The 24,608-nt window shown below is 38.5% G+C and overlaps 1 protein-coding gene across 1 annotated transcript in view; it reads left to right on the forward strand.

Moving 5' to 3' along the window:
- ZNF521 (zinc finger protein 521) overlaps positions 1 to 24,608 on the forward strand; it is a 278,374-nt gene that overhangs the window by 19,816 nt on the left and 233,950 nt on the right. Inside the window, exon 2 of the mRNA XM_049620332.1 lies at positions 7,960 to 8,139. Coding sequence (XP_049476289.1) covers positions 7,960 to 8,139 — 180 coding nt within the window. The remainder of the gene's footprint in view (positions 1 to 7,959; positions 8,140 to 24,608) is intronic.

The raw sequence follows: 24,608 nt of genomic DNA on the forward strand, positions 1-24,608 counted from the left end.
GGGGGTGGAACACATCTTCCTGGCCAGGCTGCTATAGCTGCAGTTTATTTGTTACGTTTAAAGAGGAAATAACTAGACCCTCTCCCAAACATTCAAACGTCTTAACTCCTAGGTTCACATGCGTTTCATTTATTATCGTAGTTGTCCAAAGAAACATTTTGCAATATTTTCTGAAGGAAGAGATGTGAGACTCAATGGCTGTTTTCGTTTTTAGTCACATTTTGGATTTATTTTCGCTTGGCTTTGTGTATGTTTGAGATAGGACTAAATAAAAAGAATCTCACCCAAGACCTAAGTCCCCAGAAGAGTCACGGGGGCCCTTGCAAATGTCTTGCACTGGATTAAAGAGTGTGATTGTGGTATTTCTGGCCGATCTGTCTCCAGTTTTGGCTTCGGTGGGATTATGAATAAAAGGCAAACTCTGGGTGTGAACATAGTGAGAAAAGTAAGTCATTAACCTTGATTAGTACACCCGTTTTAAAACCAAGGCAGCAAGTTCATCTCTAGGAACGACTCTACCACAGCCGGTGCCTGACAGTTATTAGACGGCTCCCTACTTTCTTATGCCAACACTCAGCGCTAAGTCCTGTTTCTGGAGTGGCTCCTGTGCCTTTTTTTCTGCCATTGAATGTTTTACTCTCTTCTCTCCTTTCCTCCCTGATGTCATAGCCTCCAGACTAGTCTCCCAGCTTCCAGGTCTGGTACCCTAACAACCCACCCTCTCCATTAGTAATGGAGCATCTTTCTAAAGTGTAAACGAGATCTGTGACTCTCCTTACAGTCCTCTGGTGACTTCCCGTGGTGCTGAGGTTAGCATGTGAACATTTAGCTCACAGTAGTTCCTTCATGATCTAGCTGTGTTTCCAGCCTCCTCTCTGCCAAGGCTCCCCTTTTCCCCACTCTGTCCAGTGCCTGTCATTTGAACGGCACAGAAGAACTTGCACTTCCTGGAAGGCATCTTGTTGTTTTATACATCTGCGAGCCTTTATGTGTGTTTCCTCTGTTTGAAGAGCCATTTTCTACTTGTCCTCAGGGCTACCCCATCCTTTAAAACTTAGCCCAAGCTGCTCTTCTTTAGGTAAAACTTTCCTGCTCTGCCCTGTGGGATTTAAATGCCGCTGGTCTGTGGGCTTCTCCATCTGAGTACTTATCCGGCCTTCTGCACTCATTGATTTACTCATCTATTCCCCCCACCCCCGCAGTAGTGCTTGCCAGCCCTTCTGATATTATGGCATATGCAAAAAAATGATAGGTTTTGAATGGCACACTTGGGTGAGTGGAAGGGCAACAGGCCCACGGTTTCCCATTATCCCAAGCTGTACCTGGCCACTGCGAGGGCCGAATGGATGAGTATCCTCCAGCCCCTGACTGCACCCACTTTTGACCTGCCATTCGGGAACCCCTGCAGCGATTGCAGGCTCCTGGGGACAAGGACCAGGTCCTTAGGCTTTGCATCTCCGGGGCCTTAGCCAAATGCCCTACTGAGCATAGGTGCTCAGCAAACATCTGTTTGCTGAAGTGTGACTGGGCGGCCATTGTAATTCAATCTGAAAGTTTAAGTGCTTTTAAGGCAGTAGTGCATTTATAAATGCTCTTTGTATGAAAGTTGGAGTGCTGAAATTCCTTTCTTCTAAATTTCATGTGAAGGGTAAAGGGGGACTAGGTAGAAGAACTAACTTGGGGTAGGATTCTGATCGGAAAGGGAGAAACTTTTTATTTGGTTCCAAAGTGTATGGTTCTGTTGTTGTTGTATTTAACCTGTCCCAAGGCTAATTTATTTACTCCCCCTTAGCATCCTCCTGCAAAGAGTTTCACTGTAGATAGAAGAGTGGTAATAAATTCACGTTTGGCATGTTCTCCTCGATAATAGTGCATCTGTGATATTTCTCTTTGGTCTTCAAGGACCGCAATAGACCTGTATAACAATCCTGCAACACCGCGGAAGTTCTAAATTCAACAGCATGATTTTGTTTAATATAGAGATCTTTCTTTCTGTCGAAAAATATTTTATAGACAAAGGAAAGAACACGTACATGAAAAGGTTTTTTTTTTTTTCTTTTTCCTGTAAAACAATTTAATAACTTTCAGGGAATAGAGTGGTTAAAAATAAACACTGCAGAAAACATAAAAAGAGCCCACTTTTATCCTTAACCACATGAGCTCTTCGGACCTGTTGGTGCCAGCCAGGTGACGGCAATGGCCGGCATCGTCCTGCCAAGCCGAGGACTCCTTTCGGATGCTCCTCCTTGGCCACTGCCCTGGTTGCTTTTGTTTTTGTTTTGTTTTGTTTGTTTACCTTTTCTTGACAGTAGAAAAAAATGAGGCATCCGACCAGCAGGCGGGTGTGGGCCAGACGGCTGCACAGTCTGGTAATGCTGCGTTCCTTCATTAGAGCCTGCTTGCCATTTTGTAACAGTGTGCGATTTATTTTTCCTAAATCTGTTTTCATCTTATGGGATTTCAAGTTAGAATGCATAGCTAGAGCCCAGAAAGCACAAAATAATGATCCCGCCCTTTGGTTTTTGAAAACTAGGAAGGCTTTCTGCTCCCTTTTTAACTCTTTGTAGCCCGCAGGGTAACTTTTTCTGTGTTCTTAAAAAGTATCAAGATACATCTGGGAATGCAGTTTGAACACACTTGTAAGGGAAGAGTGATTTTGGACATGGTTTGCTTTAAACAGATAACATTTGATTTTCTTTTCTTTTTTTATGTTTATTTATTTGAGAGAGAGAGAGAGAGAGACGGAGTGCAGAGTGTGAGCAGGGGAGGCACAGAATCCAAAGCAGGCTCCAGGCTCTGAGTTGTCAGCAAAGAGCCCAATGCGGGGCTCAGACTCATGATCTGTGAGATCATGACCTGGGCCGAAGTCAGACGCTCAACCTACTGAGCCACCCAGGCTCCCCTGATTTTCTTTTTAGGCACAGGACTTCTAACTATGCCAGTAAATCCTAAAGCTAGCTGTACGTACACATGTGAACTTTAAAAACAACATTAGGCAATTAATGATTATTGGGCACGATGGCTGTCAACCTGAGGTTCATCATTTGTAGTGATTTGGGGGATCTGAGTGAGAGTTGCATTTGTATAAATTATTTGTTTACTTATTCATCATAGAGTTTCTGAAAATAAGACCCCAGGTTATAATTCTCTTCTTATTTTTAGATACAATCCGTGGAAGAAAACTCAGGCATCTTTCTCAAGTAACCAAAGTGTTGTATTTTTATCAGTCCACTGGTAGTATAGTGTTGTGCCCACTTTTCCTGAACATTTATTATTTTTTAATAGCTTTAGGTAATTTAAGGTCCAGGAGGTCACATCATCACAATGAAGCCAAGAATTGCTTTATTTTTTGTTTTTATTTTTTTAAGGCAGTATGCATTTTTTAGTTGCTGATTTCTTGAACTTCCTGGCACTGTGTGGGTTGCTTTAAGATTGAGTAATTCATGCCATGGCTGTTTAATTTGGTGAAAAGCTGGCTATGACCAGAGAAGAGACCGTTAGGAAATGGTCGTGTTTTAAGTTTGCGTGTGCGTATAAGTGGAGTATTTTGGGTTCATTCATCTCTTGCCAATCTTAGTTGTTAAGTAATCTTCTTGCATTCCTATTTACATCATCCCCAGAATTTTGTGTTTCTGCCGCTGTCATAAAAACTGACTCTGGTCTGTAAGGTAGAGCTTCGTGCTTGGAATTAACCAGGAAAAGCCTCATTTATATCTCGTGCAAGAAGGACAGAGGGCCTGCAATGTGTGCTGGCTGCCAGAAGTTTTTATAGTAATACTTTGTATCTAGGCTCTGGCTCTTACCATTAAATGTGCTTTTTATAGAGTACCAAGTTATAAATGTAGTGCAGCTACGGCATATTAATCTTACTGCAGAGATTTAATGAGGCAGTTGTTTTGCGATGGACACTAGTGGGAGCAGGGAGCGACAGAGTTTTACTTTACCACTGAGCTGCAGAAATATTCCTTGCCTGGTAATAATTATAACCACATGATCTCTTAGTTTTTCTTTCTTTTGCCAGTGCTTTTCCATGCAAAAGTGGCTTGGAAGGAGGTCCATTTCTAGGCAGTGAAATGGGTTGGAAATTGGGCTGTTTTCTCAGTGGTTTGACATTTTAGCTTTGATCAGGCATGGGATCCTTGTTGCACAGAAAGAAATATGTAAGATGAGTTTCAAGAATACAGATAGTCTTTGCCAGTCCACTGAGATGGCTTTTAGATATTCATTACTTTTACTTGACTTTTATATAGGTTATAAAAAGTAAATGTGGTGAAACCTCTTTTTACATGGACAGAATAGAATTTCTGCTGGTTGGCCTTAAACTGATCCCACACTTGAAATTAATTGAAGTCCATGGGTTTATTGCCTCCAACACTTTTAAGCCAGTGCAATTTTTCATTTTCCCCAAAGTTGAAATTTTATGAAACCGAGTTATGGCAGTAACAATCCTTATGAAGAGGAGGATGAGAGGGAAAAGCACCACCTGCCAGGGATCATAATAAGGGGGAAAACATACTTCTTTTAAATTTCCATTTATAAGTGAAGTTAGCAAAGTTGGAAACCGAGAGCCGCCATTTATTTCTGTAATAATAGTTGTGTCTTTGTTCCAAAATTAAGTCTTTTATCCAGGTTATTATGAATCCCGCGCTTCGTAGCACCCTTCTGAAGGGATGAACCGACCAATAGTGCAGGTGCGGGTGAGATCATGAGTGGCGGATGTCACGTGTTTGAGTGGCATCCTTTAGGTCAAAGGACAGAGAGCTGCGATGAGGAGGGGTTTGTAGCTGTAGCTCAGGGGGTCTGTGAATATTTAGAAACCCTACCCTTTGGGGGAGTTGGGAACACAACAATTGGGTTGAAAGAACAATTGCCCTTCTTGAAGTGGTGTTGGGAGCAGGGCAGTACTTACGGGCATGGACCTTGTATTTATAACCCCTTAGGTTGTAGGCAGAGATTTGAATGGCTTGCGGAGTAATACAATTATTTTTTATGATCGGATCTCAAAGGACTTTATAAAAACTACATAACTAAGGCCATGTGCAATTATTGAAGTGTAGCCACCTGTGGGAAAGAAATGGTTGACAACATAAGCTTTCCAGAATCTTCCGACATCCACTAACACTAGAAATGGAACCCCCTAACACAAATAAACATCTTTTGAATGGGCGAGAAATAATTCTTCGTGAAAGTGGGGGCTGGAAAACATCTATTCTCACAGAGAGACCGAGAGACAGAGAGAGAGAGAAAGAGAGAGAGAGACTGAGATTGTAGCACTGATTACGCCACGGCATCATAGGCTATAATCGCACCCACCCCCCCAGAGGGTCCCTCTTAAGTGGTGACCTAAAAACAAATTCGCCAGTTGGCTGGAGCAGGCATCCTAAAGTTGCGGCAGAAGTGAATAAGCTTGACTGACTTCAGTCCCTGAAGGGTTCTATCTGTAAATGCAGAAGTGGAAGCAAAAACATTTTTTATTAGTCTTAAAATGACCCTGATTTTAATAACTAGCCGCAGTGTCAGAAGCGTGGACTGGAGTCGGTCTTTCGCTTTTAAGAGCTCAAGCATCATGCATGCATGCGTTCCTATTTGTTTGATAGTTTTGATACTGGATTTGTGTGAGGTGTCCATATTCTTGCATAATAAGGAAGGCGAGTTTTTATCATTTTTCTCTGCGTACTACTTAAAGTATTCAGAGCGTCTTCTTATTTAAAAAACAAACAGGCCTGCAAACTCGATGCATGGCATTTAAATAATCATATTGAAATTCAGACCTAGCACCCACATTTCCCTCAGTGCTATCAGTTTTATGAGAAACTGGAAACTGCGGCTACACAATGGAGAGTATTCAGCGTGTGTGCGTACTGCCTTCCAACAAGTGTTCGGTGCTGTGAGGACCAGCTTGCCATAATTGGGGCAGTTATTTATTTTCCTGAATTTCTCTCTAATTTGGCAGTATTTTATCACTTAGTTTTATTTGGTTGGAGGTCTTTGAACCACCGCCTGTTTGTTCTGTCTGTAGCTCTAGGTGAAATATTTGAAGGCAGTAAAGTCAAATGGGAGGGATCACAGTGTCAATTTGGGGAAATGTAGGCATGTAGGTACTTTTTAATTTGGTGGTACCTGATCTGTTCCTGTTTATAGAAAAAATACCAGTAAAGGACTTTTTCATATACTTCCCCCCCCCCCCTTTTATCATCACTAAATAATATTTACTAAGCACTCACCTGGACACAGTGCTGTGCTGGGCATAGCACTAAGACAGACAAAAAAGAGCCTGTGATTACTCCCCCAGGAATGAGCACTCAAAACCCCAGTCTATTGAAATGGGCACTGTGTAGAGCATTGAGATAATAATTTTCCAGATGGCAAATCAACCCAAATTACCGATTCAGTTAAACACTACGTTCTTTAAAAACGAATAAACAAACAAACAAAATACTTGTTCTTTGAGATGAGAACTTTGTTTTTCTCATGAACCCAAGAGATTATTATATACATCGCAATGGAAGTTGATTTTGGCACATGCGAATCATTTGAAGGGTGGTGACAGAGTTACGTTCATTGCTGATGCGAAGAAAGGCTTTAGAACAACTGCCAGGAGGAAAGGGACCATACTGAATTGTAGAAGTGGGGATCATGGAAGCGTGTTACATGCAAGGCAGCGAAGAGCATTTCCAGACAGCAGGATGATGGTGTGGTGGCACTTACTGACTTTTCTAAGAAATCCGGGGCCAGTTTTGATTCTGTGAATTCTTGGCCAACATTTCAAATTTTTATCCTCCCATATTAAAAAAAAATTGACTACAGATAATACGTTACATATTTCTTAGGTATCTTGATACAACTCTTTTATAACCCTTTTATTGACTATATTTTGAGACATAATTTATTTCTGACTTCAGAGGACTTTTTGCTATTAGAAATTAATGTCCCATAAATTATGTCATAGATTATATTGCCCAATTTCCCCTAAAGAGGCATATTCTCTCTTTCCTTTCCTTCCCCACCTTTGCTTTCCGATAAAGAGGAGGGCTGGCACCAGAAGGGTTGGGGGCACTTCTCTAAAATGAGCCAAAGGACAGCACGTAGAATCAAAAAGTATTCAAAGTATTTGTTGTGCTCTAAGTAAGAATATTATGTGTGCTTTACTCTTATTCCCCCATGCTGTTTATATATCATTCTGAGGGGTGGTGGAATGGACCTGTTTTTAGTTTTCCCGCTATGTAGCTTTTTGACGTTTATAATGCCAATTTAAGTTATTGACTTCATTATAATTTATAATTGCTCTTTGTATATATTGCCCCCCCCTTTTGTTTTTGGTGATTGCTTGTTTGAAAATGAGAGACATGCCAATGTATTTACACTTGAATCTGTGTTGGTAAGAATGTTTTGCTATGTGCTAAGGGCTTATTGTGCTATCGCTGTCTAACAAATAATGGGGTAACTGTGTGTTTTGACCAGTTTGTAAGTAAAGGTCAATTTCGTGCTTATGGTAATTAGCTTACTTATTCTAGACTTTTGGCTAATTCTGGTAATTTCCCGTGAAACAGTATATTTAGCAGAAAGGGAATTCATTCTTAAGCACAGTGGTTTTTTCCTTTGCATTGGAGACTTTAATTTTAAAAGTGCTTTATCTCTATCTTTTAAGCAAAACCCCCAAAAAAACCTATGAAAAATGGCAAAGTTCGCCTTAAGGGTGGACGGATAATGAATTATTTGAAGGAAGAGATGAGAAAAGGCCTGTGTGATGGAGGGAAGGAAAAACTTCAGTCACCATGAACTGACACAGCTTAGGGAAGGCTCACTTTGGGTTCTTCTGGAATAAAATCTGCCACGAAGCCCTCCTTTCACAGCTTCTAGGAAAACGGTGCTTCTGTTTTTGGTAGCAAGAAGATTAAACGTTACTTTGAAAGAACCTGTCTTTAAACCCCTATACTTACGGTCTCGCTTTTCTTTTAGACCCCAACTGTAAACTTGAAGACAAGACTGAAGATGGAGAGGCAGTAGACTGTAAGAAGAGGCCGGAAGACGGAGAGGAGCTGGAAGACGAAGCTGTGCACAGCTGTGACAGCTGCCTCCAGGTGTTTGAGTCACTGAGCGATATCACAGAACACAAGATTAATCAATGTCAGTTGACAGGTAAACAATACTTATCACTTCTTGTCTACGCATACTATTCTATTTCTGATTATTTCAGTTCGTACCTTTTTTTTCCCCCCTCTTCCGATTGTTTTACTCCCACATTTGAAACGTAGGTAAGTCTAGAAGTGCTTTAGAAAGAATTCTAAGTTGGTGGTTTGTGGCAAACTCAGGTCATAGTCCTTAGATTATGAATTGTACCTCGAATTTTTTTAAATGTTTATTTATTTTTGAGACAGACAGAGAGAGACAAGAGTGTGAGTGGGGGAGGGGCAGAGAGAGAGAGAGGGAGACAGGGAATTCGAAGCAGGCTCAAGGCTCTGAGCTGTCAGCACAGAGCCTGACGCGGGGCTCAAACTCAAGCTGTGAGATCATGACCTGAGCCGAAGTTGGATGTTTAACTGCCTGAGCCACATAGGTGCCCCTGAATTGTACCTAGATTTTAATAGCTAGCAGGTACATTTTTCTTTCTTTTTTTCCTAACTATAGTGATGTCATGCGGGTCCAGAATCTAACATGATGGTTAAAATAAAGTTAAAAAAAAAAAAAAAAAAAAAGAACACTTTGAATGTGTTTTCAAAGAAGTTAAGCACGGATTAACTTATTTTGATTTAAATATCGCTTCCTCAAGGGAACTTTCCGTGATGCCTCTCTGCCTGAGTTGGGTGCCTTTTTGTGTTCCCATAAAGGCCTTTGCCTATTCCTGCATTTCACAGTTTCCCATGCATGTGTTCACATCTCCCTGTTCCTCCTGAGACTGTGAACTCATGGATGGCAGCAACTGTGTCTTCTTCGTCACCATACTCTCTGAGCCTTAGACAGTGCCTGGCCCACATTATGTTCCCACTAAGGTGTGGATGCTATTCTGCTATGCAGTTCATAGGACAAATCCAATTTAGTGACGGGAAGCATGACGTGTTCGATTTAATTGTTGAATACAACTAAAACTCAGTTTGCCATATTTCTACCCTCTTTAAAAAACACGTTCTACAAGAATGGACTATATCAGCCTCAGTGGGACATTGTAGGCAGTTATTATTATTATTATTTTTTTTTAGATTCATGTCATTTTTCTCTTGTTATTGGAAGCTGACATTCTATGCCTCTGTGTGTGTTTGTAAATCTCTCTCGCTCTCTCTCTTTCCCAGCACAAATCTTTCTTCAATTAACCATGGGTAGGAAACATATTTACTTAAACAAGCTATTCTCCAACTGTTTTCCATACAATATTAATATTAATTAATTAATTAATTAACATTAATATTAATATTAATTAATTAATTAATATTAATATTTTCGTAAGATTTTAAAAGGTGTTCCATTTTTAGCCAGGTTTTCTGAACAGATTTTTGTGGAAATGTTGGACTAAATCCAATTAAATAGACTTTTTTGTTAAAGTGCACTGTGGTTTTTCAAGAAGGGACTATAGTGAATACGTTTAGGCCATAGAATCTTCTTTCTTTCAGAAAACCCCGTACTCTTGATTGTATCTTAAATTTGGGCAGCAATGTCGCATTTATAAACATTGGTCATACACATAATTTTTTGTGGTTTTTAGGATTTTTGGTAACTTTTATTTTGTTACAGTTCCAAACTAATGAAAAATTGCAAAAATAATGCAGACAATGCCTATACATTTACCTGATTCACTGATTCAGTGATTAGTGATATTCCACCCCATTTGCTTTGTCATTATCTTTCTCTTTCATTAACTTAATCATTTGGGAGAAAATTGGTGACATCACGTCCTTCTAAATATAACTTCTGTATTTCCTAGAACGAATATTCTCTAACATGGACACAGCATACTTATCACAATCAGGAAGGTTAACATTTAAATACCATGGAATACTATTATTTAATCCACGATGAATATTTAAATTTGAATAGTTGCTTCAATAATGTCCTTTATAACTCTTTTTTCTTATCTAGGATGCAGGATCATGCATAACATTTATTTGTCATGTCTTTTTTGTTTCCTTTCACCTGGAATGATCTCTCAGCCTTTCTTTGTCTTTCTTGACCATGACATTTTTGAAGAGTAGCTACTTTACAGAATGCCTATCTGTATTTGGGTTTGTCTGATGTTTCCTTATGATTAAATTCAAGTTCTAGAATTCTGTGGTAGGAACACCACCCAAATGGTGTTGTGCTCTTCTCAGTGCATTAAGTGTGCAAGCGTGTGATGCTGGTTTGTCCTGATGTTGATGATATTAACATTGACTACTTACTTAAGGTGGTGTCCACCAACTTTCTCCAGTGTAATGTTACTATTTTCCCTTTGTAAGTAACAAATAACTTGTGGGGAGATGCTTTGACACCATATAAATATCCTCATCCTTATAAAACATCCATTTTAACTGCATAATTTTTGTAGTTATTAATTAGCCTTCCAACAATGTCCTTTCTTATTCATTCACTCGTTTGTTAATTCATATCACCAGGGGCTTTTGGATTTTTATTTTATTCGGTGGCCAGAATTCATTACTGTCATTATTGTGGTGCTAGGATTGCCTGAGATTTAACCAATGGGAATCCCTTCAAATTGGATCTTGTGTTGGTTTCATGTGTCTTTATCATTATTTGAGGGTTTGACAAAGTTTCTGCTGCAGACAGATGCCCCAGGCTTTCCATATTCTTATTCATATCATTATCTTATTCATATCATTATCATATGTGCCAGTCCACAATCAGCCTTTTTTTCAAGGAGACCTCACTCCTTTAAGAAGAGAGGTATTTAGAAACCAAGATATGGGCACTATGTGTGCTCATTGCTGTAGGTATATCATTGATTATAGAGCCTTCCAGCAGACAGAGTTAAGAAGTGTATATGTAAATTTGATATACACATAGGAACCATGTGTTCATATTGATGACTCTAATTCAGTCCAACACTTCAAGTTCATCCCAGTCTTTTTGCTTTCCATATTCATTACTACATTCTTTAGCAGTGAGAAACCTAGCTTCATCTTCCTCAATATGTTTACCCATTTGCTTGAATCTAGAATACACATGGAGCCGTTTCAAAGTTGCTTTCCTATATCATCATGATAAGCAGACCAACTAACTAGAGTTTCACAGTTGTTTGTTATTATTAATGCTATAATTTTAATGTAACATATACATACAGTGAAATTTATAAATCATAAGTGTACAATTTGATGAATTTTGACAAAATATATATATTCACGTGACCCACATCCCTCTGAAATACCTCCCTGCATCCTAGAAATTCCTCTTGTACCCCTTTCTGATCAATAATGCTCCAGCAGAAGTAATTAGCTTTTAAGTTTTTTTAATGATAGATTAGTTTTGTCTGTTCTAAGACTTCTTTTTTTTTTTAAATTTTTAAAATGTTTATTTATTTTTGAGAGAGAGAGAGCACGAGTGAGGGAGGGGCAGAGAGAGGGAGACACAGAATCAGAAGCAGGCTCCAGGCCCTGAGCTGTCAGCACAGAGCCGGATGCAGGGCTTGAACCCATGAACCATGAGATCATGACCTGAGCTGAAGTCGAACGCTTAACCAATTGAGCCACCTAGGCACCCCTAAGACTTGTTATAAGTGGAATTGCACACTTTTTTTTGAGTACAGCTTTTTTTTTTTAATGTTTATTTTTGAGAGAGAGAGAGAGAGAGAGAGAGAGAGAGAGACAGAGAGAGACAGAGAGAGAGAGACAGTGTGAGCAGGGAAAGGGCTGGGAGAGAGGGAGACACAGAATCCGAAGCAGGCTCCATGCTCTGAGCTGTCAGCACAGAGCCTTACCCGGGGCTCGAACCCATGAATAGTGAGATCATGACCTGAGCTGAAGTCAGATGTATAACCAACTGAGCCACTCAGGCTCCCCTTGAGTCCAGCTTCTTTTGCTCAGTATAATGTCTGTGAGATTCATTCATGTTGTATGTATGAATAATGTGTTTTTTCTTGCTGACTGGTATTCCATAAGATGAATATATCATCATTTATTTCCATTCTTCCATTGGTAGACATTTTGGTTATTTTTTGGTTTTTGGTTCTTATGAATAAAGTTGTTGTGCACCGTCCTGCGTAGGTCTTTCTGTGGACATATATTTTATTTCTCCTGATTTAATAAGTCATGGTAGAATTGCTGAGTCATGGGAGAGGGTTGGTGGGATATGTTTAACTGTATACAAAACTTCTGAACCTTTTCCCAAAGTGGTTGCACCATTTTACACTCCTGCCAGCGATGTCTGAGAGTTCCAGTTATGCTTCCTTGCTAACATTTGTGTTGTCAGTCTTTTTAATTTTAACATGCTATTGGATGTGTATTGGTATTCTTTGTGGATTTATTTGCATTTCCTAGCTCATATACATTTAATTGACTTCATTTAATGCATTTTTTATCCCTTAGAATGCATAATTTTTGAAAAGTTCCATTAAATGCAGACAATTAGTATGATTCTGTTTTCAGTGGAATAGCTGGTGATTTAAAAGAAGCTTTACTCATGTAGAATCATCAGTACTGTTAGAGTAAAAACATAGTGACTTGACTGACATGGCGAATATATACTATGCCAGCAAGAAATCTTACCTTAGGTAAGAGGGGGTTGTTAAGCAAACCCTAAATTCTGTTTAGTGCTTACTTTTTATTGAGTTTCTGCCACGTAGTTATCCTTATGTTCAGCTTGACGAAATAGAATGGAAGCAAAAGATACTATTCCTATACAACTTTCTGTATTACACAATATATATTCCTTTAGATATTACGCAACTTTAATACCAGGGCAGAAAATGCTGGATTTTCAGCACATGGTATGGTGGAGTTATTTATGGGTTAAATATTGTTTTTCTTCAACTCCTCACTCTAATAAAATATTTGGTTTATTTTGATCTTAAACTTTGTACAAGTAGGGGAGCTAGTCTGTGCTCACATACCACAACATCTTAATCAAAGGTAGGAAAACAGAAGCTTACTTGTGACAATGAAACACATTTCAGGAAGGATAGATCTGCTAAGCCTTGGTCCTGTTTGTTGTTCAGGATGATTTCTCTGGGAGGGTGGAGGATTGATGAGGAAAAGCAGAGGCGGAGGATCAGAGAGAAAAGGGGGAGAAACAAAATCAGGAATCATTCACATTTGTTCAAGGTGTTGAAGTTGACACTTGAGTAGGCTAAGGGTACCCTTCAGACTAATCTGAAAAAGATTAAAGATCCTTGGAAGTATTTTAATTAAAAAAAGTAATATGATGCTTCTACCCTCTTCTTTGATTAAATCATTTTAATGTAAGCTGGGAGGTTCAACTCTTCTGATTCCTGTTTCCTGCTGCTTCAGTTAACTCTTTTTCTGGTGCTTTCCTCCCCCCACCCCCATGGACAAAGTGTTAGTTTAGCAAAGGAGGGTATTTCTAGTTTTCTTTTCCCCTCTTAGTTGACTTTTTCTTTCATTGTTCTTTTTTACTCTCTTTGTCATTTAACTTCATCTAGCCCCATTTGTACCCGTGCTCATTCCCTCTGATTCCTGTCCTTTCCTAAAGACTCTTCATTTCTTTGTTGTCCCTATTTCTCTGCTCCCTTTGTCTTTGGTTTATAGTCTCTCGCTGCTTTCTCTCCTTTTCCCTTGCTCCTTATGGCTTCCTTTCTATTAACCTTGAAGTCTTACTTACATGTTTCGGCCTCTCCAGCCAGACTTTTTGGTAAACCATTTACATGAAGAAAGAGTAGTGTTTTGGAGGGTTGACTGTAGAGTAGAATTAGGAGATGAAGAAATGTTAAAACTTGTTGATTTGTAAGATGATGTAGAGCTGGGTTATTCTGTGGTTTGACGCCTATGGGAGTTACTGAGGGTAGTTCCCATGTCAGAGAACTGGTAGATACCCTGCTTTCAGATTCTTTCCATCCTGTAACTGTGGGTTTCTTGGTAACTTGAGATTTGTTCCTTTGGTGACTTTCATCCCCAAGAGTGAGGCACATTCTTTGGGGAGTCTGCCTATATCAAAACTGATTCACTCTGTATTAAATGTCTTGAAATCCTGGTATAGTTTTGCCAAGTGACCCCAGACTAGACCCCAGAATTGACTGAGCTTTAGAAGATGAAGTTCACATATGGAGCAAGACGACCAGTTCTAGACCCATATTTGAAAATCATCATGTGGATTAAGTGTGCCCCAGATCAGTTCATGAGTAGATATTAGTAACCTGGACTGAATTCACAGCCAGTAGATCCATCTGGGGACCTAGAGATCTAAGGGATCATACATACAATTCATGGAGTTCATCACTGAGGGGTGATGAAATGTGGGCACTATTCTGGACCAGAGTCCTGATCTAGAAAACAAAATAGTCCCTTAAGGATAGGTAGGGACAAGGTGGCACTTGTGAAGGTGAGCTTTCTTTTTTGTCTCATGGTGCAGTTTTCTTCTAGTCTGCAGTCCAACATGTGGTAAGTTATGTATCATCCCTGCTTAAAGGAATAAGGGGAAGGGTGGAAAGAAAAAAAAATTAAATCCCACTTTTCAATTGTCGCAGTAGATGGAAACCACCTGTCCTGCCCCAGTCTTGCTCTCTTTTTCCTGGAGGCTGGGAAGGGAGGGAAATCAACAGTCTAATGCTGTTGGGACTCTGATGCAGAAGACAGATTATCAAAATATATATTTAAAGAAGGAAAAGCACAGAGAACCTCTCATTTTACTAATCCACAAACCCTATCATTTCTTGCCAATTCCCTCAGGGGGTGGGGAAGGCTGGAAGCCAGAGGGGTCTCATCACACTTCTCAACAAAGATTTAATAGCAGGGTGCTATGGGGAAGGCTGAGATTACGGAGACTTTATTACGCTTACAAAACTGAGTACGAACTAGCATTGTAAATCATCAAAACTAAGCTACACTTAACAGGATAAATGTGTAAAGTGCATTTGGTAATACTGTATGCTTGTTGTTCTGAGTCATTTTTCTCTTCTTTCCTGCTAATTTGCAAACTTGAGTTGTCTGTTAAGTGTTCTTTCACATCATTAATGTGAATTGCTGGGGTGTAAATGCAGAAAAAACTAAAGAGCATTGTATTAGTTCTTAACTGGCTGGCGCACCATACAGTTGGTAAGATGAGTGAGTAGAGAGAAGTATGATAGCAAGACGATCGCACTTTTGGGGAAACACGTTTGTAGACCAGATTTACAAAACCCTCGCCATATTTGTGTCTCCTTTACAAATGTTATTCCTGTACAGGCTCACATTTTTGGGGAAAACGAAGAGGCTCACATTTTGGGGGGAAAATGAACTGAACTGAATGCTTTGCATCAGATAAAATAATGTGTTCACTTCGTTTGATTTTAAAAGTTATGAGACTTCTTGGAAGCTTCAATAGGTTTTGTGAACTGAAGACTTTTCAACATGTGTTGTTTTTTTTTTTCCAAAGAATTTTTTAAAAAGTAAAAGTGATTGTACATGTGTTATATGGTTGTGGCAAATTAAAGACTGGCTGGTTCCACCCAAAAATCAAGTACTCTAACAGCTAGTTCTCTTGGCACAGGGAATAAGGAAACCAAGTATTTTATGAAATGAAACATTATTTTCATAGAAGCATATTGAAACTGTTTTTAGAAACTTTTTTTTTTTTGGTTTCCCTTTTTAATAAAGCATTAGTTGCAATAAATTGAATGAAATAAATGTGATATTTTAACTCTTTAGTTTATATCAATTCAGTTTAAGGCATATAGCTTATATTTGCATATTTCTGTATTAATTTCTAAACTGCTTCATTATTCATACTTTGTTATTAAGTATTTATATATTAATTAGTTATTTATTTCTATATAATTGGGCTTAAGGCATTGTGTGTTTTATTGTTTTATTCCCCTACATTTGATCAATTCCTTGTTTCATACCTAAAATATTTTTTTTAGCTGTTAGCCTGCTTTTTCCAAATCCCCTAAGTCCCCAAAATGGAGTTTCATGCCCTCCATCGATTCCATTCCCAGCCCCTTCTCCACATATTTCTTAATTTTTAGACTAATTGTTTCCAAACTTTTTGATAAGTAAAAAGTTAGTTTGCCTCTTTATCGAACGTATTTATTTATCAACACATTTCACTGATGCGTGTATGGTACAACATTCACAAAAGTAGAAATTGAAAACTGAAGTAAAGATGAAATACACAGGTGTATAAAATAAATTTGTGTTGTTTTATCATCCTGGTCTAGATTCACTTATTTTAACGATTCATTTTAAATGGCCGTGAGAGCTGAAAAACCTATCTCACAGAACCATCAAAGAGAGAACGTGTGTCATTACACTTCTCAGTAAGGTTTGTCATTAGCAATGGTGGACATAAGCCCCTATTTCAAGTAACTTTCCTGATAATCTCAGTTTTGTTTTGCCAGGCTGTGGTCAAGTCTGATTAAATGGTTTTCCTCCTTTACACAGTGGCTGACAAAGAGCTTTCACCAGGAGTGGAAGGGCCGGGTTTGCCGTTTTCTTGTCGATGACTTGTCCTTGAATATCAGCATCCTGCAGTTTTCCTTGCAGAAAACTTTAGAAATCACTTGTCAAAATTTGAAAATCTTGTGTAAATTACGTTAGTTAACATTAAAGAAGATGATCCATATGTCTGTTTTACTGGGCACAGAAGACTGAGTTATTTTGAGGCGTGGGAAGGTCCTGGAAAAAGCAAGGGCACCCAGGCTCACGGGGATACTATTTATCTTCCTGCTCTCAGGAAGGTCTGCTTTGTTTCTGGATGGCTATTTATGGCTTGTGTCTGTTCTGATTGGTTTCTAAATACTCAGAGTATCTGCTCTATGCTAGGAGTTGTACCCTAGGTTTCAGAGACTGCTGTTCTCGACTACCGTGTGGTATAGCATGTGAAAAACAGCTCGCCAGTCTCTGCTCCTCTCAGTTTCAGATGAAGTGATGGGGTTGAATGTGTCATTTTCATAGTCTGGCAGGGCCATGACCAAGTTCTATACATTTGCCAGGGAAAAAGCAATCCTCCCTAATTTGTTCCAACCTCTGAGCTGTTGGCTGAGTGAGCTGCTTTTTCTGGTTTGGGAGGGAGAGTTAGTTAAGCTATTACCTGCTATGAAAGCTTTGTTATTGCCACATAGGAGTTTTGATAGTAGTACCTAATCTACCATTGTCTTCTGGGTATATTTGTTTGTGAAATCCTCTGTCAAAACATGGGTGTAAAGATAGTCATTTTTGGTCCATTATTTTCTCAATGCTCTTTGAACGCTTTGGCGCATTGTAATTAGGATTTATAAAAGGACTGTACTGATGAGTTACGTTTTCCTGTTGTGAATGAGTTATTATGTGTATTAATTTATTAAAATTAAATAGTTGGAATGTTGACGGGGGTCGTTAAGAAATATTTCTATGTATTTTTGATATGCCTTTTAAAATTGATGTTTTTATTCTCAGCCTGCCTTAATAAGTTGTAAATCACAAGAAAACTACTGATTGTGAGGGGAAAGTTCCTGAAGGATGAAATTCCTAGAACCAGAAAATAAATGGGTGCATTCACTTTATTTTTTACAAGTAGAACCTAAGTGGAGGATGTCACGTATTAGCTATATTTGCAAATTACCTGTGCCTTGATGACTTTGAGGTTTTTGAAATTAGTGTTTTGAAATGACTATAATCCAAAAAAAAAAAAAAATTAACATTATTTGTGTAGAAAAAAGTGTTACCTCTAGATGTCTTGTGAAACCACAACTGTTTTAGATAAATGGTTTTGCCTTAGTTGTATAATTGATAATGAATATATAATCATCTAATTCTGTGGTTTCAGGATTTATTTGCCAAAAATTGTAAATAAAATGTCAAGAACACAATCCATGGGAGAATATCTTCAAGAATTTCCACTGCGTCCTTGATGGTCATTGATGGTAATTAAAGCTGTCAGTTTGTCCCTGTGGAGAAGTGTAAAAATTATAAATGAAGGGCTGTACTTGGGATGTGGAAACAGTGGGGCCTCTTTTGTGGGGAAGATGAATTAAAAGAGATCAACTATTTCCTAGGCCCTGTGCAGCCATTCAGTCTGTCTTACAAGCAGGGCAACGTGTAGCAATTTGGATACAGTTGTGTGCACACAAGGACTCTGCCACATGTAGCCTGTTCTCAGATGTGAAATTTAACATGATAAAACTTAAGATGTTGAAGTTTTACATTTTGCATGACTGCACTTGATTTTTTTTTTTTTTTTTTTTTTTTTTTTTTACAATACTTAGGATGCTTGTGACCAGTATCTACTTCCTTTAAAGGGTAGTGAGTTCCTAAAGAAGTATTAAAAGTACACTGTTTCCCCATTCTTTCTCTTTGTGCTACTATGGCTGGGATCTTGTCTTTGGGGAATGGCAGCAATGTCACAGAGATCTATGACCTCTTAATAGGCCTTGGGAGGGGAAGGCAGGAATCATTCTACACTGTGCCTCAGGGCTTAGTTCCTTTAAACTTCAAGGAATTGGACTGGAACTCTTCACTCCTTCTTTCTTTCAGCTTTACCTTCGGGGGAAATTGATCGATTAGAGGTGATTATTCCACAAACTCTGAACCCTTTTCCCCTCTTTGTTCCAACTGGAGCTTCTCAAAGTTTAAAGGGATTGTGTCTCCTGGGTGAATTGTAGAATGAATTTAAGTAGATTATTGGGTAGAACCCTTTGAACACACATTAAAAGTGCTAAAAAATATATTTGGAACAGAAGGAAATATTTGAAGCCAAAGGATAAAGAAACATTTGTTTCAGTACTGATTATAATGTAATTATATGGGATATTTTTGAGCAAACGATTAGCTGTTAGACTGTAGAAGCATAGTAGTGCTTCACACCAAGAAAATAACGGGATCAGTGCAACAAAATAGACAAGTGTGCAAAATCCGGATGGTGCGAGACCCTAATGGGACCAAAGACATCCGCAAATGACTAGTTTTATATGTGTCCTCTATTAGGCACAGCAAGATTCTACTAATTGATGGCTTTTAGGTTTTTCTAACTTATTTGTTTAACAACAACAAGAACAAGATAATATATAGGTCATTTTTTAATTTTGCATGCATGCATGCGTGATAGATTTGTCTTATGGACACTGTGGACCTCGTTTGAATTGTATCTATGACCGCATCAATTTAGTTTTTCCTTTAAAAAACTCCCAATTCTTCACCTCTACCTACCCACAGAGCAGTATTAGCTCCCCCGGTGACTAAATAAAAGTGTAGACAAGAGTGATTGGGGTAATGAGTGTCATTAACTTTTTAATCTTTAAATGTATAATTAATATTAAGATGCATACAGTAGGCAGGAACACTGAACTGTTTTCCAAGTAAAAATTCTAATTAGTCCTGAGAAATGTCCATTTTCATATCAGTATCTACATAATGAAGGCTGGTCTACCTTATGTGGCTTTTCTTGGAGTTGTGCCCATTTTAATGACCCCAGAGCTCTTGGTTTTCCAACGTGGGAGATACTGGAACAGAGGGTAAATATTCAGATTGTCTGTACAGTAGGAGCTCATTACAAACAGAGAAAGTAAAAGCAACTACCAATTTACCTATCTTTATCATTCTTACAAAAAAGACTTTGTATAAAAAAGGTCATCATTGTTAGAATGATTTAAAAAAATATATCCTTTTAGAAAAACACTGTTATACATTCAAGCACTAAGATATATATTTTTTTTGTTTTATCAAGAAAACATTTTTCCGTTTAACTTATGAATTATTTAAGGTGTATATTTTTATTACTGAGGTTGACTTTCAGCTTAACTCATATAGTTTAATTTATAAAAAATTTCTCCATCATAATTAAGTTATCAGGTTGACAGTTGAGAATGCTTTTGTAATCTTTTTGAAAAGGAATCTGTCTAATCTGTCATGGACTTACTGTTTCCTATATGTAATTTTATTTTCCATGCAAAGTATTTGCTTTTCACTTGTTTCATAATGGTTATCAGAAAGCAGTGTTCTATGACTCTATGATCTGGTTTAATATTTTATATTAAATATTACATATGATCATGCATTCAAAAGGAAAGATTTAAAATTTTATCCGAGAGCTACTATTTGAATTGTTCTTTTGCTCCTCCTATTCTTCTGAATGTATTCTCCCTGTAATTTAACTCCACACCCCCCACACTCACTATTCTTTGGCTTCTCTTCCCTTCCCAGGACTTTATTTTTAGAGTGCGAGCCTTAGCCTCTAGGTTTGTATTTTCCTTTTGTTTTTCCCAGGTACCTGTGTATGTTGGAAAAAAGGATACAGTCTTCTAAATGTAACTGTTTCTTCTCAATACATGAGGTATCATCTTCTTTGGCTTGTGAAATCTACCGAAAACTTCTTTTGGATATTTTGTCATTCGACCTAGAGTGATGGCATGGTTATCAAGCAGCAGAGCTGAACACAGCCCCTTCTCCTCACCTGAGTTTCTCTCCCTCCCCTCAGTGCTTCCTTTCTCACGCGTGCTGCCTGCCCTTTGCAGTTCATTTGTCTGAGTCTTAACGAAAGAGCAAAGGACTTACTTTTGCATGTGAGTCACTCATAGGTAGAGCTTAAGTTAGTGCCTCACAACTAAATAGTGCAAAGCTTTCTTCTTGCAAATACTGGTTTAAAACGGACACATTTTTATTAATACAAATATTATTGTATTGATTAGATACTGCAGGATAATCAAAAGTATGTGGCATCATTTCTTGTTATACTAAGACCGTGCAGAGATAGTGAAATGAATAGCATGTCTCATAAGTCTGTTTTCCCAAATACTACTATGCATTTGTCAGGAGTATTCAGTTCAATAAATGTTTTTCAAGGTCTTACTCTTTGTCCAGTAAGTACTGGAAATACGGCGTCCAGGATGTTCTGGGAGAAAAATGGTTGAGAGTGGCTTGCTGAGCCCAACCTGGAGGTTTACGGATGGCTTCCTGGAGCACATGATGCTGTTAGCATTGAGAAAGAGTTAGCTAGGCGAAGAAAGGTAGGGAGGGGAACATTTCGGGCAGAGAAAAGAGAAAGAAGAATAAGGGAGAGAAAATAAACAGAATAACTACTTGGGCACCTTCGAATAAGAGGAAAAGTGCAAGAGGGAATTGGTGAGATAATATGAATGTATGAATTTCAAATGCTGTGTAATAAGTTACTCTAAAACTTTCTGACTTAAAAACCACAATCTTAAAGTTTATGGGGGTCAGGAATTTGGGAGCAGCTTACTTGGGAGATTCTGGCTCAGCCTCTCTGATAAGGTCAACGGGTTGGCCAGGGCTATAACCATCTGAATGCTTGAGTGGGGCTGGAGGATCCACTTCTGGGCTCAGTCACATAGCTGCTGATCGGACACCTCAGGTCTTCACCACATGGGCTTCTCTACAGGGTAGCTCATGATATGGCAGCCGACTTTCCTCAGAACGAGAACTCTGAGGAGAAGGAGAGGGAGAGGGAGGGATATGGAAGTTGCAATGCCTTTTATGACTTAATCTTGGGAGTGGCATACTATTAAGTCTGCCATATTCTATTATAGATCACACAGACTAACAGACTAATTCTGGTATGATACCCGAGAGAATTATTATACAAAGGCATCTATACCAGGAGGTGGGGATCTTTGGGGGCCATCTGGAAGGTTAGTTATTATAATGAACCAGGAAGGGAAAGTAGGGTCTGGTCATGGAGGGAGGGTGCTAAGCTAAGAACTTAAGTTTGATTCTCTGGCCTGTGCTTTTCATACTATTCTGAGGAATCCTGCAGGTATCAGCCAGGTAGGCATAGAAGTAGGGATTGAGTTAGTAGGAGTCTTGCATTCCCAGACCAGCCCAGGCTGGAATTCTTTTATGTACTAGATATTCCAGTAAGATTTTATTTGAATATTGAGTTTAGAAACTTAAGAATGTTTGATAATTACTGTTTCAGGCAGTGGGTAGCTATTGAAGGTTTTCTGCAGGGGAACATCTGTTCAGGTTGGATGGCATGTGGAGAGTAGATTAGAGAAGGAGTAGCAGCTCTTGTGATGGCACTGTTACGAAAAGATGGGGCCCAAGTCAGTGCAGTGGTCACAGGAGTGGAGAGGAGGCTCAAATTCAATAAATATTGAGAAGGTAAACATCATCCAGATGTACTGATTGATTCATTGTGGGACATAAGAACAAGGAAAAGATCTGGAACGAGCCCCACGTCTCTGAATTCCTCAGGTGCATTGGGTGACCATCGCCTGGCATCAGAGATGAGAAAGAAGCAGGTTAAGTGAGTTCACTTAAGCTCATGTTAAATTTGAGATACTTTTCTGGCTAAGTTGTTTAACATAGCAGTTGCGTATGTAGACCAGAAACCAAAGGTAGGCATCTGGCCACTTAGCATACTTCCTGTTTCCTTGGGTTGTGGTATAGTTTTCCCTTTGTCAATTATCTAAGTTTCTCCCCCAGCTTACCCCCATTTCATACGATCTGAAGAGAAACCAGAGTATTCAGCTTACCCCCATTTCAGTGACACTGTTTCTGATCCAGCTTCCCCCTCCCCCCATTTTAATAATGGAAAACCTCCTCCCTTAGGTTGGTTTCTACTCTCACTTCGGCTGCTGGATAGAAGGCCCCATACAGCTGGGGTTGTTCCAGCGAGCGGAAGGGACACCCTGAAAAAGCAAGACCTATAAAAGCTTTAAGGCTGACTAGTGTTCTTTTCTTTCGAGATGAGGAATTTTGACATCCAGGGTTTAATGCCTTATTGAAATCCAGCAAATGGATGCTAAGAAGGGTGTTTTATTCTCACAGGATTAGAGCAGTGGGTTTTCTTTTTAGAAATCTATCCTAAGGTTCATCTCTATAGGAGAATCTTACTACTTAGGGATTGTCGGTTATGCCCACCAGCACCTCCCCCCACCCCACACAAAAAATTACCAGGGAGACTTAATTTTGTTATTCATTTTTTCTTTTTTTGGAATCTGTGGCTATCTCGTGAATCTTCACAGACTGCTTTTAGGCTTGATTTTTAGACTTGCAGTTCCCAATCATCTCCCTGAGCATTATTTTCATTAAAAATTCCATTAGCTTTAAAAAAATCAATGTAATCATTCAGTAGTAATTAATTCTTACCAATCTTTGAATGGAAAGATGAATTAACAAAACTTCAAGATGTTAAAATGAGTCAAAAGAGTTGTGTGGTTAATGGGACTAGTAGAGATGTCAGTATAATGGATAGAGGGGTGGGCTCTGGCAGCTGGCCAACCACAATGCAAATCTCACTTCTCCAGAAGCTAGCTGTGTGGCCTTAGGCACATAACTTACATTTTTAATCTAAAACTTCTTTATCTGTAAAGTGGGGGCAATAATAAAAAGGTAATAATATTGCCTGCCTCCTAGGGTTGTGTTGATTAAATGAGATAATAGATGTATCATTCTGGTAAGGTGCTTGGTACACAGTGAGTCCTCACTATGAACATAATTATTAGTATTAATGTTATCAAAGGTGGAAATGATTCCTTTAAGAATAACTCACACGAGTCAGATTCTAGATTTGGATGTCTTCCAGAATCCTGAGAGGTTTTGAAAGAGTTAGTATGAGTTAATACTTGGCGTTCAGTGTTAAATTCTCCCCCTTTTAAAATTCAAAAGGGAATAATATGTGATTGGTGTTGGGGGAAAGGGGCAGTTGGAAGAAATAAGAATTAGTTTAATTAAGCATGCTTATCAATATTCTAGTAAGACCTTAATGTGGAGATTTGTATAGAATAGAGAACATCGCATTTTGAGAATAAAGAAGAGAGGCCCTGTGTCTGTATAACATTTTATTCTAATTTTATTCTACACAAGATATTAAAAATTAAGTCCCTGACATAAACTTTTGGCCTGCACTCTGGTGCGTGTAACTATAAGAAGACAGTTGTGCAATGGATAGCATTGAAAAATGTTGTGCTCATAGCTTATAGCTTATTTATTTATTTATTCCCATGCATCTTTTAGAATGTTTTAAAAATAATCCTCCCTGGTTTTGTGAATTACCTCAAAAATTATAAAATAATTAATTTTAGCTTAGTGCAATTAAAAATATTCATACCTTGTTGTCAGTAGGCATGCGTAAGCATCACAAAATCTGCCTAGCAGTCGTAGCGATTCAGACGATTAGTGGTTTGGAAAATCATCTGGTCGAAGTGAGTTCTTTTAAATCTGGGAGACTCAGACTTTTGTTTTCTAGGAGACCAGAGCCTGAAGAAATGCATTTGTGCAACAAATGACCCTAAGATAGTTGACTTTTTCAGTGCACCAAATGTATGAAAGCAGCATACTTAATGTGTACATGTTAGTGAGTTTTTAGTATATTCACATTTTCTGCTATGCATTGTGAGGGTGCAAAGAAATACGAGTCACCAACCTGATGACAAAGGATCTTACTGTGCACTTGGGGAACAAAACACATGTATCTGAAAAAGTAATAGTGAATGCAGCCGTATATCATTAAATGCCAGAATTTCTAATATGAGCAGTAAGTTCCATAATGTTTATTTTATTTATTTTTTTTTTTTTAAATTTTTTTTTTTTTTTTTT

The sequence above is a fragment of the Panthera uncia genome, assembly GCF_023721935.1.
Source record: "Panthera uncia isolate 11264 chromosome D3 unlocalized genomic scaffold, Puncia_PCG_1.0 HiC_scaffold_8, whole genome shotgun sequence".
In the NCBI taxonomy this organism is placed as follows: Eukaryota; Metazoa; Chordata; class Mammalia; order Carnivora; family Felidae; genus Panthera; species Panthera uncia.